General features: G+C 36.2%; 1 protein-coding gene across 1 annotated transcript in view; it reads right to left on the bottom strand.

Annotated features, from left to right (window-relative positions):
* Positions 1-15,398, bottom strand: part of LOC142338166 (proteasome adapter and scaffold protein ECM29-like) — a 212,565-nt gene that overhangs the window by 181,779 nt on the left and 15,388 nt on the right. Inside the window, exons 7-9 of the mRNA XM_075387803.1 lie at positions 14,978-15,053; positions 11,872-12,108; positions 11,044-11,201 (exon numbers count right to left, since the gene is read on the bottom strand). Coding sequence (XP_075243918.1) covers positions 11,044-11,201; positions 11,872-12,108; positions 14,978-15,053 — 471 coding nt within the window. The remainder of the gene's footprint in view (positions 1-11,043; positions 11,202-11,871; positions 12,109-14,977; positions 15,054-15,398) is intronic.

Below are 15,398 nucleotides of genomic sequence, written 5' to 3'. Positions count from 1 at the left end.
GGTTATTGTTCACAGGGGGTATAGCCCAGTGGTAGAGTGTCTACTTTGCATGCGGAAGGCCTGGGTTTCAAACCCCCATATCTTCAAAAACAAACCCAGATTTTAATTTTGACTGAAGTTTCATCTATCTATGGGAATAAATGAATCAACCAAATCTACGAGAAGCCACTCATGCATCACTGCCTCAACATTCAGTGGACCTAAAAAAATGATCAAATTACGGAGAGACCAAATACAGTCTAATAGTAATAGGATATCACAGTACATGTGAAACAGCTCGGGCACTAGATTATACGCAACAAGATGCATGGAAAAAACAGCTTTGGTTGCAGCTTTATCAAACTTGACATCTTTGCTTCTTCCAGCTACAGGCAATTTCAAAGTTACATAATATGTAAAAATTTAACTCGTTGAGTTCTCTTTTTCAGGAAGTTACTGTTCACAGTGGATATAGCTCAGTGGTAGAACGTCCGCTTTGCTTTCGCGAGGCCAGGTTTTCGAAAAACCATGTCTCCAAAAACAAACTGATCTGTTAGTTTTGACTTCAGTTTCATTTATCTATGGGAATAATTAAATTAACGAACTCTATAAGAAGCCATTAAAAAGAACACTGCTTCAACATCCAGTGGAACACAAAAATGTTTGAACGATGAAGAGACCAAATACAGTCTAATTGTAATAGAACATAACAACAAAATTGAATTAGCTCAGGCTCTATACTATACTCAATGAAATGTATAGAAACAACAGCTTTGGCTGCAGCGTTATCAAACTTGGCATCTTTGCACTTTCTAGCTATATGCAATTTTAAAGTAACGTAATATGTAAAAAAATAACTCGTTGATAGCTGGTTGTCCGCAAGTAACTGTTAACAGGGAACATAGCTCAATGGCAGAGCGTCCGCTTTGCATACAGAAGGCCTGGGTTTCGGAACCTCATATCTCCAAAAACATACCCAGAATTAAATTTTGACTGAAGTTTCATTTATCTATGGGAATGTTCTATTACAAATAGACTGTATTTGGTCACCAGATTATATTTGGTCACCAGACTGTATTTGGTCACCAGATTATACGCAATAAATAAATCGACCAAATCTATGAGAAGCCACTCATGCATCATTGCCTCAACATTCTGTGCACCTGAAAAATGTTCAAATTACGGAGAGACCAAAAACAGTCTAATAGTAAAAGGACATCACAATACATGTGAAACAGCTCGGGCACCAGATTATACGCAACAAGAGACATGGAAAAAACAGCTTTAGTTGCAGCGCTATCAAACTTGACATCTTTGCACCTTCTAGATAGAGGCAATTTTAAAGTTATATGTACTCAATGAAATGTATGGAAACAACAGCTTTGGCTGCAGCGTTATCAAACTTGACATCTTTGCACTTTCTAGCTATATGCAATTTTAAAGTAACACAATATGTAAAAGTATAACTCGTTACATAATATGTAAAGATTTAACTCGTTGAGCTCTCGTTTCCAGCAAGTTACTGTTGACAGGGGATATAGCTCAGTGTTAAAACGTCCGCTTTGCTTTCGCGGGGCCAGGGTTTCGAAACCCAATGTCTCCAAAAACAAATCGATCTTTTAGTTTTGACTTCAGTTTCATTTATCTATGGGAATAATTAAATTAACGAACTCTATAAGAAGCCATTAAAAAGAACACTGCTTCAACATCCTGTGGAACACAAAAATTTTTGAACGATGAAGAGACCAAATACAGTCTAATTGTAATAGAACATCACAACAAAATTGAATTAGCTCAGGCTCTATACTATACTCAATGAAATGTATCGAAACAACAGCTTTGGCTGCAGCGTTATTTTAGGCTGCAAACAACAGCTTTGGCTGCAAACTTGACATTTTTACACTTTCTAGGCACATGCAATTTTAAAGATACATAACATGTAAAAATAGAGCTCGCTGAGCTCTGGTTGACAGCAAGCTACGGCCCACAAGGAATATCGCTCAGTGGTAGCTTGTCCGCTATGCATGCGGAAGGCCTGGGTTCGAGCACCCATATCTTCAAAAACAAACCCATCATTTAGTTTTGACTGGAGTTTCATTTATCTATGGATATAATTAAATAAACGAACTCTACTAGAAACCATTAAACACAACACTGCTTCAACATTCGGTGGAGCTAAAAAAATTTTCGAATTATTAACAGACCAAATACAGTCTAATTGTAGTAGAGCATCACAACACATTTGAATTAGCTCAGGCACCATATTGTACTCAGTGAAATGCATGAAAACAACAGCTTTGGCTGCAGCGTTATCAAACTTGACATCTTTGCACTTTCTAGCCATATGCAATTTTAAAGTAACATAATATGTAAATGTATAACTCGCTGATCTCTGGTTGTCCGTAAGTTAATGCTCACAAGGAATATCGCTCAGTGGTTGCATGCGGAAGGCCTGGGGTTCGAACCCCCCTAACTCAAAAAACAAACCCATCGTTTATTTGTGACTGGAGTTTCATTTATCTATGGGAATAATTAAATAAACGAACTCTATTAGAAACCATTAAACACAACACTGCTTCAACATTCAGTGGAACTGAAAAATTTTCGACATATGAAGAGACCAAATACAGTCTTACTGTAATAGAACATCACAACACATGTGAATCTGCTCAAACACTAAAATATACTCAACCAGATACATGGAAAAAACAGCTTCGGTCGCAGCGATCTCAAACTTGACATCTTTGCACTTTCTAGCTGTAGGCAATTTTGAAGTCACAAAATATTTAAAACATTAACTCGGTGAGCTCTCGTTTCTCGTTGTCAGCAAGTTAATTTTAACAGGGGAAATTGTTCAGTGGTAGAGCGTCAGTTTTGCATGAGGAAGGACCCGGGTTCGAAACCCCATATCTTCAAAACAGACCAATCTTTGAATTTTGACTATGGGAATAATTCAATCAACCAATTCCATTAGAAGCCATTCATGAATCACTGCCTCAACATTCGATAGACCTAAAAAAACGTTGGAATTATGGAGAGACTGGGCGTTACTTGTTCTCACATTCTGAAAGCTCTAAAATAATGTGTGATAAGATCTTACAAAAGTACAGAGCACCAATAGAATCAAAATCCTTTGGATTGTAAAAAAAAGTAGAGCACCTTAATAATAGTTGCTGAGATACCGATGGCGGCTATTTAGGATATCATCTATAACGGCTGGCCGAAAAGATGAGTTCCGCTATTGAACACAGGCGACAAATTGTCGGAAATTAGCCGCGGTTGACGCAGATTTGGATTGGAACAGAAAAAGAAAAAAGAAGACATAGAAATTGACGGAGTGTCAATTGTTTCTAAGCACTAATGAATTTTGATGAGCCAATGCACAATGACTTAGTGAACGAGCTTTATCGATCAATCCTGTTTTTGATTTTCGCTCGTTAGACCTTGATCATATTCACTGGATTTAGTAAATCAATGCGTGAAGGAATTTGAAATGTTTTCAGTTTAAACTGTGAAACATGTAAGTCAGGAGTCAAACGTGACAGTCGTGACTTGTGTAAAACGAAAAACGTGTTCGAAAGGTGAAAGAAAATTTTTGAAAAATAGCCAGTAGAATAGTGCAAAATAATTTCTAAAGTAACTAAGAAATATCAGAGAAAAAGGAGAAATGACAAAAAATTGATTGCCCAGTAAAACTATGGAAAGTATATTGAAGATACAGACGGAATTGTAGGAGAGGAGGTGGTTGATGTGGCGATGGGGTGGGTGGGCGGGGTTGTATGGGGGGGGGGGGGTTAGTTAGTTGAGGGGGTGGGTAGTTAGGGCGTTGGGTGTTGGTAGGCTGGAGTGGGTAGACTGGAGGGTGGGGGTTGTAGCTAGGTAGGGGTGTCTGTAGTTTGTATAGGGAGGAGGGACTGCTATGGGAAGAAAACTTTGCAAAATAACCCTTCAGCCTTAAATATTATCAGCGTTCCTAATTACTAAATATTAGAAAATCAGCTACTCTTAAAGTCTAATGTTCCAAAACAAGTCAACGTTCTAGAACTGAAGTCAATATCCGAAAAGAAAGAAAGTCAAATTTCAAGCCATGTTGCTTCAGCTAAAACACCATGACAATAACAATACTCGTATTCAAGTCGTAAAAAAGACAGCACCAATACAATCCAATTCTTGGATTGTAAAAAGGAGAGCTCTTAATTGATAGCCTTTGATAGGCCGACTAGTAGGCGGCCATTAAAACTAGTAAACATAATAGCGTCCATTGTTAAGTACACACGATAAGAAAGAGAGTTGTTAGTAACATAACTAAAAAGGTTACAAAAATGTGGATGGAACTTATATAACCGTAATTTAATTTCTTATCCATTAACAATTTCGACACAACCTTTTTGACAACTTTTGCCATCAACTTGTCATGCGAGAGAGCGATTCAGACTGAACACAGGCATTGAGAACAATTTCTGTCAATTTGACATTTGAAAACATTATCACATCAATTATTCGGGTCAGCTAGTGATATCTTCGCAATTTTCGGTACACAACAGTATTATATAATTCTTGAATTTTACCTGTATTTTTGTAGTTTTGTTCTTTTAAAAATCCCAGCTAATATTGAAAGACGTTTTAGACCGCTCGAGATCCTTTCGGTCTCAGTTACCTTTCAGCAATTCTAGTGGGTATTAAAATTTAAATCTACTTAGAATGCTTTTAGATTACACATTAAGTAAAAGTAGAGTTATTGCTTCTAACAACTGTTACAACACCCGCTTTCAAGAAAAGTTCTCGCTTTTGCATCAATTTTTTTAAGTAATATGCATGAATATGTTTTGCCTATAAATTTAATGTGCCAGAAACGTCTACAAATGCTCGAATGTTTAGCAAATCATCGGTATTGTCAAACGAATGACTGAAGAATGTAATGAATGCTTTTGAAGACATTTCTTAAGCAACTTTTAAGAAAGTTCATTAAATATGTACAGTCTTAAATTAATTTTTGTCAAAATTTGTAAAAGTTTTTCTCCGTGGCGTTTTATTTTGATTTTAAGTGTTTGAAACGTTGCTTATCGTCTCTTTTTGCAGTTCTCCAAGCTTTTTAATTTTTTTCCAACTCGTTTGCGTTCGCGGGAGCTGTATTACTGCGGAAATTCAATCTAATGTTTAAACTACCCGCGTCAGTTCATTTGTATCAACTTTGGTCCAAATTGTCATTTTTTCAAATCCTCTCTGACAATTTTTAAAATTCATCGGATATTTTCAGCGTAATATTTTTCTTCACAATTGATTTATTTATGGTTTTTACGAATTCTGATTTTTCGTGTTTTCGCATTTTTGTCCTCTGCCCGATAGAGGACAATGTCAGCAGAACAATAAATCTAATACCGTTTCCTACACAAGTGATCTCTGAGGTCACCTAAGTATAATTATTAAGGAAAATCAGGAATATGTTTTTGGGTTGAGATTTTTGCCGCACGTGAAATAAGGAATTGGATGAAGTCATGCGTTGAAAAGGTTGCGTGCTTAACACATATAGGGGTGAAAAGATATTTCGTTAAGTATACATGGTCAAAGAACAATGAATCGGAATGAAAACCTGTCTAGTTTTTTCTCAAGAAAAAACAACCGATAGTCTAATAATAGTTAAAGAGTTATAATAATTCTTATCGCAACTTTTCTTTTCAGATTGGTCGACAAAATTATCTTCGATAAAACAAGGAGGCTCGCTTATGTGCTAGGGCACAATGTACAGACCCCGCTCCACCCACAATATTGTCTCAATTGTCTACCAAAGACTGCCTCTAAAAAATTAGTTCATATTTTTGTTACTAAAATTTTAATAGATTCTTAAAAAAAGGAGACTTCCATAAAAAAGGGTTCATACCAGTGAGATAAAACTTGTTTTCACTAAAATGAGCACTAGAACAAATGGAACAACAGACATGAAACCAACTCTAGTGCAATTTCTCAGTAAAAAGAAATGCATTTATCAAGCGAACAACTAAATTTACCAAACAAAAAAATGAGTCCAAAAGTGAGCACCTAAGTAAAAAAAACGATCCCTGCACTCTCTCAGAAATCTAAATTGAGAATGCAAAATCATATCAAATTCAAAGAGAGGTTACGAACTGCATATAATCAGTAGGTATTTCACAGTTGCAGTAAGTTTGCTCTTGAAATATGTGCTCTAGCAAGTTGATTACCAATACATATAAACAAACATATGCAGAAATAAAAAAAAAGAGGAGAACCAACAAAAAAACAATTTTTGAAAATTTTTGGTGCCAACCAACTACAAACTCAAATTGAATTCCAAAAATTAAAAAAAAATTAAAACCATGGAGCACAGGCGCATAGGTTTGAGCATGAGGCAACCAGAACATCTTGTTATTTAGATGATCAGTCGACAATACATTATTGAAGGGCACAACTTTTCTCGAAATCTGTTATAATTTTTGAAACAATAATTAAAAACCATTCGCTGTCAAATGAACACATTCTGAAATCTCAACTATGGCTCTTGCGAAAACCAATTGAAATTGTCAGCAATCAAAATAATTGATAAGTACAATTGGAAACAACCAACAGTTTAACAAAAAATGAAAACAAAAATAGACAACACTCAAAAATTCGAAACGAAACGGCGTAACTTTAAAATCGACAATTAGCCAACATTTGAAAGAGAAGTCTAGATTCAGTTACGCTCATTTTTAACTTATGAAACTCTAATAAACGGGATTGGTGGGCAAGACAACAAAATAACAACAGAGCCCTCAGAAATCAAAATTCACATGTTTTGAAAAAGCGTCAGTCATAAAACTATTAGACGTCAAATCCCTCCATTCATGGGCTTCTCCTATGACGCTACAACAGACATTGAGATCTTTCATTACGTAGACTATGACAAACAAAGAGAGGAACATCCAAAGTCAAAACTCACAAAAATTTACAACAATTTTACTACAAATTTACAACAATTTTACAAACAATTTTTACAACAAAAAAGCCATTAAATATAAAAAGAGACATAATGTAGACTTATTAGACATCATTACCACATCAAAGACATTTTACCGTATTTGTACTGAGTAACAATGCAAAATAAGAACAAATAATGAACAATAATTTTAATAAAATAGCGTAATGTCAAAGTCAACAAAATCACTAGCTGCCGAACACCAAACTGCATGTATTCAGACTTAACGCAAATCCATTGCAAAAAACTGACTTTGCCAGAGAGTCATGAGAGAACAAAAACAAACGTCAAACAGCCGCTTGTTCTGTTCTAAAAAACCATGAGATATAAAATATTACCAATATCGCTAGAGGGCCACTAAAACTAGAGGGTCACTAAAACCCAAAATTATTGAAAACAATAACATAATTGAGAAAAATTTAAAACAGAACCGACTAACGTCGGGCGAATTGCTTTCAAACAACCGAGGAGCGGTGGGCTTCGTCATTAGCTAGCCACGGTTTAGTGAGGCTAGCTTTAGATTAATCTAGGGGGCATAAGGAGCGCAGGGGAGGAGGGGTTGCACCGGGGGCTGATGGGGGGGGGGGGGGGGGGGTTGGGGCTGATGGGGGGGGGGGGTTGGGGCAACGGTGGGAGGAGCGTTTTGGATGCACTGGGTCCTTACGGCCTGAACGATGTGCAGGGGTGGGGATTGGGGGTGAATTAGAGGGGACTGATGTGTGCGTGCGGGGGGGGGGGGAGTGTTAACCTCTAAGAACAACCCTTCACATCAAAAGTATAATTTGAGGATAAGTCAAATGGGTCAGAAGAAAAATAGGCCATGCAAATAATCGCATTAAAAAAAGACCAACAGGACTAATATAATTGCTAGAAACTTCATTTGAGACCAATTAAACGCATTTTTTCCCAAAAAGTTGAACAAAATCAATGTGAAAAATAAAATCTTCACAAAAAACTTCGTCAAAGCCTCGAAATTCTGAAAAAAAATTAATTTTGCGCTCTACGCTCGACGGGCGTTTTAGTGATACGACCCGCAACTCTCTACGCTAAGTATATTGATCGGCCAAAATAGTAGACTTATGAAACTCTATGGGATTGGTGGGCAAGACAAACAAAAAAAAACAGCCCCCAGAAGTAAAAAAAACCTGTGTTTTTGAAAAAGTGTCCGTCATAAAACTATTAGAGGTCAAATCCATCCATTCAGAAGCTTCTACTAGCACGCTACAGCATTCAATGAGATCTTTCATTACATAGACTATAACACGTATACAGAAAAGAACATCTAAAGTCAAAACTCACAGAAATTTACAACAAATTAACTGAAAATTTACAATAATTTTACAAGCAATTTTTTAAAGCAATAAAAGCCATTAAAAATGAACTGAGACATAAAGTAGCCTTATCAGACATCAGTATTAGACGAAGAAACTTCTCAGTATTTGCACTTAGTTACAATGCAAAATAAGAACAAATAATGAACAATTATTTTAATGAAAAGACGCAATGTCAAAGTCAACAAAATTATTAGCTGCCGAACACCAAACACACCCGGCAGATTGCCGGAAAATAGCCGCCGTTGATTCCAATAAGCATGATTGGGATTGAACGAATAGAATATATTGAAAAAAGATTTTTGTACAAAAATATTTTTTAAGTCCGATTTACTTTGATGGCATTTCGTAGTTGAACATACTTCTGTTTCTTAGAGAGAAGCTACAGGGGCTACTATCAACACCAATAAGCATTAGAGGTGGTAACTAAGACTTATAGGAACGACGTTCAAATAGCGGGCATCTAAAATTAGGCTTTATGGGTTTATCCCGTTTCTATTTCTGACTTCAATTTTTTATACCGACTCTGTTCATTTTGAATTGCTTTGCTTAGCAACTGATGTTCAAATTCACTTTTAGCAGAATGAGAGAAGAGAGAAACTAGCCAAGAGAAGTCGAAAAGATTTCACGCAAAATGTCGAAAAAGCGGCAAAATGGTAAAGCGAAAAGTAGTTTGACGAAGTAAAAAAAAAATACGAGCGCAATAATAGCCGGCTGAGATGAGAGCGGCTATTAAACAGCATAAAGACTCAACGCAAATTATTTGCAAAAAACAAGATTTGCCAGAAAGTCACGAGAAAAACAAAAACAAACGTCAAACCGCCGCTTGTTCTATTCTAATAAACCATGAGATAAAAAATACTACCAATATCGCTTCAGGGTAAAAAAAAAACCCAAAAATATTGAAAACAATAACATGTTAGAGCAAAATTTAAAACAGAACCGGTTAACGTCGGACGAATTGCTTTGAAACAACCGGCTAGCGGTGGGCTTCGTCAGTAGCTAGCCATGGTTTAGTGAGGCTAGCTTTAGATTAATTGAAGGGGCATAAGGTGAGCACAGCATCGATCAAGCAAAAAATCGCATTAAAAAAAGACCGACAGGACTAATATAATTGCAACAAACTTCGTTTGAGAGCAATTAAGCAGATTTTTTTTCAAAAAGTTGAACAAAATCAATGTGAAATCTGCACAAAAACTTTGTTAAAGTCTCGAAGTTCTGAAAAGATTGCCGGAAGTTCTGAAGTTAGCTGCGAAAAAATAGACGTGCCGTATAATAGAGATAAAAACAGATACAGATCTAAATTGAAAAAAAATCGACGCCTCTCAAAGAGCTAGGTAAAAACATTCAGCGATAAATTAAAAAAGCTTGTCAAAAGTCATTACACGGAAGCCTTTTATCAGGGACCTTTGCTGCACATATGAGTTCCTTTGAGCTGAAACTAATTCAAATTAAACTTAAGTTTTATAGTGCAAAAGCAATCTATTCAGTAGGGTAAGTCACGTATGATCAAAATCTAATCATGCAAATGATCTTAGAACTTTTGCTAGAGAGAGAATGAGAAATGACGTTACGCGAGCAAAAGCCGTTAGTGACAGGAAGAAGTCATTCAGAAAATTTGACTTTTTCAGCTTTTCTGGGTGAACAAATGTAAAACGGAAAAGAGCGTCAGACGACGAAACAAAAAAACCAAGAGCACCGCAATATAGCTGCGCTCAGCTTACAGCTTTGCAGCTTCAAAAACTTTTTAATTTCACACTCTACGCTTTACAGGCTTTCTATTGATACAATTCGCAACTCTCTACGATAAATATATTGATTGGCCAAAATTGACCGAAACAAAATACCCAGTTGAGCATATAGTTCCTTCCTCCCACAAGTGGGGTCGGAACAATTAACAGGAACAATCTGCCAACAACTGGTCAGCGTGAAATAAAGTGAGAATCAGAAACAAGAGCATGCATAGAGAACCAAAACAAGATAAACTGATAAAGAGCTCTCATTATTTGAAAACTTTTAATGGGATTTTCAGAACTTGTAATAGCACAAATTTTTCAATCTTTGCAGTAGTTTTAGATTAGTAGACTTAGTCTTAGCCCTCAAATTAATTTAAATTGCACAAGTTTTCGCACTATTGAGACTTTTGAACACTCACCCAAATTTTCTATGCTTTGATCCCTCTGGCAGTCAAAGAGATCAATGGCAGATCGATGCGTTTTTACAATAGGCTCAAAAATGATGCAATTCATGAAGTCGAAAATAGTTATGAATAATCTGTACCCCGTACAGAGAGACTCAAGCGAACCTTCTCGTCTAGTTTTTTCCCCAAGAAAGACATAATATCCTCACCAGAAGATTTCTACAAAAATCAGCGCAAAATCGTACATGAAAATTCACGGCAGACCTCAGACTCCTAACGTAAAACGCCGGGTGTTAAGTCTTTAACTTTGTTGCACTCAATAAACGGGAAATTCAATTAAGTTTGAACCAAATACTCTTATAAACCAAATGAACGAGAGACTTGGAAGGCTGCGATTCAAATTTAAGCATCTCATTGGAGATTAACAATTCGTTGGACTCGAAAATATCATTGGATAATATAAATTAAAAAGATGTCAATTCGTGGTTTCTTTCTAAATTCACCGTTCAGTCGAACAGTTAACTCATCGGTTCAATTTAACAGAAAATTGGGCCACGAATTGACAAAATTTGCAGAAATCACTGATCAATTCTCGAATCAGACAATATTTGCGTAAAAGTTACCTTTTGAAGAATGCGCTGAGAAGAGTGAAATCTTTGCGCATCAGGTCTGGCTTCTTGGATGCTAATTTGGCTACTGCCATAGCAGCGTAATTCATCACTTTCTCGTCTGCAGGGGGCGCCACAGATTCGTCCCCTCGCATTAGCTTTACACAAGCATTCTAAATCAACAAATAATAAATACTGCCTTCAGACTTTGCCACTTTATCACGTTTTTTTGACAAAAATCCAGTGTTTCGGGGAAAAAACCGTCAGGCTAAAAATCAGTCGAACGAAAAATTGCATAAAAAGATAACCTACAGTACTAAAATACCTGCTACAAATTGTGGTTAAGAGCAATTAGCCATTGACTACTAGGACTCAACAAACTAATCAGTCAAGTATAAAACACAAACATAATTAGAAACATATGATTCCTGTTCTTGAAATTGTTAGTACGGTTCCATATACGATACTTTATATGAATTATGAAGTCTCATAGAAATTTAAAAGGTTCCTGGTTAAGACAGTGCTCTACAGTGCGCTCATCATGTGCAAAGTTTATAATAATTATTTTAAAATTGATTCCAACCCAACTATTATTACACTACAATGTTTTTCTAAAAATTCTACAAAAAATAAACCTCTATATTGCATTTTTCGTATTTGGGCAACTTTATCGGGTCACCGTTGTCGAAAGAAAGTCTTCTCAAGTAAATTTCGAGCACATCTTTCAATGTTTTGGCCAATTGAACAAACATACGTGCGTTTTGGGGGGGGGGGGGGTGCATATAATAAGCGCCCACTAAGCTGGGTGGGGGGAGGGGCACATACGGAAAAGATCCAACATACCTTTAACAATGGTCCGACTGTCTTCATAGTCGAAGCATTTGCAAAGGTGGATACGTGGTGAACGAACAACAAAGCCGAATGTCTCAACTTGTTAGTGGTGCCAGCTCCGAAGCAGGACTCGTAAACAATCGATATGACGTCAATTGGCTGATTGGCAACCAGTCGGGACTTTAGGAAGACGGGGAGGATTTTGAGCTTGGTTCTCGTTGTAACAGGAATGGTTTTTTCCTCTGTCGGCTAAAAATGAACGCTGATAGTTATTTATCGTAATCGTGCCAAATGGGGGGTCCTCCGGCCTAACTAATTTACGCCGTTTTTGAAGTGGTAAAGTCAGCATAAATCGATCCAGCGACCAGAAGAGTGTAGACAAAAACAACAGGTTGAACAACGGAAAGAACTCGAAAAATCGAACAATACCAACCCTAAACTGACTTTACCTAAATTAGAAAGTTCAAAGAAAGTTGAGCATAGGTACGGGGGTGTAGGTAAGCAGAGGGGATATAAGTGTCTGTGGGGATTGGTAGGTAGGGTGGGGGGTTAGGTGTAGGTGGAGTGAAGTAGGTATGTGTGGGTTTGTGGGAGGGAGCAGTAGTTTGCAAGAGCGGAGAGAACTTTATGAGATCAAAATTTACCAAAAAGACCTTTTCACCTTGAACATTACCAGAGTTTACTAGCTACTGAACATTAGAAACACACTGGGTACTCTAAATGCTATTGCCCAACTTTCGAAAAGATCAGCCACCACAAAACGAATACATTCATCATATGCTAACTGATACCTAAAGTGCTAATTTTAATGAAAAAAACATTTACTTCTCCAATACTTTTCAATGAGTTATATTTGCGATAATTATTTGTTCAGTTCGAATGTAACTAAGTATCTATTATTGATAGATAACATCGAACCAACCACAACACCGAACCAACCAAATCATAGTTCATATCCATCAAAAACTCGCTGTTAAAGTTACCATTTAAAAGCGATTAACTATGGGCGATCAAAACAACAAAAACTACATTCAAAACATAGCCGGCAGATTGCCGGAAAATAGCCGCGATAGACGCTTGTGGCTTTTCATGTAATTGAAACAACTAAAGAAAAAAGATAGACATATTGACCACCAGTCCTTTAATAGACTACTGAAATTTTTGGGTTAGATTCGGACGGTCAAGACAAATACGCTCTATAAGGAAAAAACCCTAAGAGCTTTTTCAAAATTAATATTCGAAATCAAAAACTCAAGGCTCTAATACTCAAGAATTAGGGCCTATACGCTTGGCACTACGTAGATGCACACTAATGATCTTTAACTAGTAAATGTTCATTAATATTAAAGTTCATTAAGTGAGTACAGAACTCATTTTTTGTGAGGCAAGCAGAACAAATGAAGTCACGCACACAAACTTCAAATGAATTACAATCCAAAGAATTGAATTAGCTTTGAAATGACAAAAAAATAAGCCGTGTTAGATGTCCAAAGAGAACAACTAGTTTGACACCACTGAGATCAAGCAATTTCAGGACAAGAACAAAAAACAAGAAAGACTAAAAAATCAGATCTGTTTTTAAAGACACGGTCAAATTCAAAAAAAAACATATAAGAACTCATGCCAAAAAATAAATTCCCGTGCGTCTAGTTATCAACTGATGAAACCTGTCATTAATGAGGTAAAGTGATAAGACAGCAATAAGTGCAATAATTACTTGCAAAACTCAAAAATCCACAAATAGTTTTTTTTTTAAAAACGGGCAGCTCAAAAGTGAAAGAAAGCAAAAGCTATGAATTAGAAAAATTTTTTTAAAAAAGAAATTTCTTTAAATATTAATAAAACGGTCAATAATTTGACAAATATGTAAGATAATAAAGTTAACAACAAAAACTCACAAAACTCAAAAATCTATAATACTTCTTGAAAGAAATTGATGTCAAAGTCATATAAGGCGTCAGCTTTGAGCAGAAACGATTTAATCGACTAAAATAATCCATATTAGCAACCTGCTAGAACTGTTATAAATGAGAAAAAACGATAAGACAATAAAAATTACAAAAGTACAACAAAAACTCAAAATTAGCTCACAATTCTTGAGAAAACGTAGTTTCAGAGTCATGAAAACTGATAAGCTATTAACTCGGACAATTAAATTGTTTCTTTTCCGCTTCATTATCAGCCAATACGACCTGCCATAGATGATACCAAGTGATAAGACAACCGAAATAATTTCTGAAAGTGAGCAAAATCAAATATTATTTAATGTTTTTTGACAAAAAGTGTTCAGTTCATAAAAAGTTTCAGCTGCCCCTTAATGAATTCTGGCGATTTCAACTAGACGCAATTAGAACACACATGTAGCATACTAAAAGCACTCAAGGGAAAGAAACTGAAAACAGAAGCCACCACTCTGTTTTCTGAAAAAAGAATTTGTTCAAACACCAATTTCTGACTCAACTTTTAAGGTAGTTTGAAATAAATCACGCCGTAAACGTACTCTAATTTTCGCACCCTTTGTTACTTCAGCCTGACTAAAATCACCACTCTAATTGACTTCTCATTGACGTGAAAAAGCCGAAAAAAAGTGTGAACAGATCTTAAAAAAAGAAGATAACACACCAATACAATCATAATCCTAATACAATCCTAAACAATCACAACCATAAAACCACGATGTTCTCAATAATAACCGCTATCACTTCGCGGCTATTAAACAGTAATCAAAGGCAAAAAAATTAAAAAAAACCTTTGTTCGCACAAAACAAAGCTCATCCTGTGACCATTTCCATTCAGACTTTCAATTAAAAAAAATCAACTTTAACCAATTAATAAAAATCAAGCAAAATTTTCAACTTTATCAAACACAGTGAAAGCTTGCAAACTAGTAAGACCGCTTAGGTTTACCTTTTATCTTTAGCGCGGAAAGAATTGCGAGAATTTTGCCATTGTTTAATTCACAAGCAGTCACACACCTCTTTCCAATGGTACGATGAGTCAACGTGATTCAAATTCTTAAATTCGCACGAAATTAAAGCTCATGAATATCTGAAACCAACTTTGGCTAAGAGCAACCAGCCAATAATTGGTAAGTGACAGCAATAATTTCTGTTCTTACCACTTTGGGTCGCTTGTCTCCGCAAAACAGGACACACAACTTCTGCACTAACTTCGCATTGTTCTGGTCCACAGATCTGAAAAAAACTCAAACCATAGAAACCTTTCTGGTCACGAACAGAGCTTGATACGGTATGGCGGAAATATCGGATGCCATGATATAGAAAGCACTATAAGTCGCAATTAACCAAATACGCAAAGGCTATCTTTCACCCGCATATTCAATCTGTGTTTTTGCTCAATTAATAAAAATTGTTCTGAGGGCTTTGTTGAGGCTGAAAGGTTTCCCAAGGGAAAAAAATTGAGTTCTGATCTTAAAAAACTGTGAATAATCAACGTGAAGAGAAGAGGTACAGAGAGACTTGAGGACTCTCATAATACAACCCTTCAATGAGCCACGCTCTCAGATCGGCGACGAGCCT

The sequence above is a fragment of the Convolutriloba macropyga genome, chromosome 4 (assembly GCF_964194025.1).
Source record: "Convolutriloba macropyga chromosome 4, txConMacr16.3, whole genome shotgun sequence".
Lineage (NCBI taxonomy): Eukaryota > Metazoa > Xenacoelomorpha > Acoela > Convolutidae > Convolutriloba > Convolutriloba macropyga.
The sequence above is the reverse complement of the archived record's forward strand: the minus strand, read 5'-3'. Positions and strand labels throughout refer to the sequence as shown.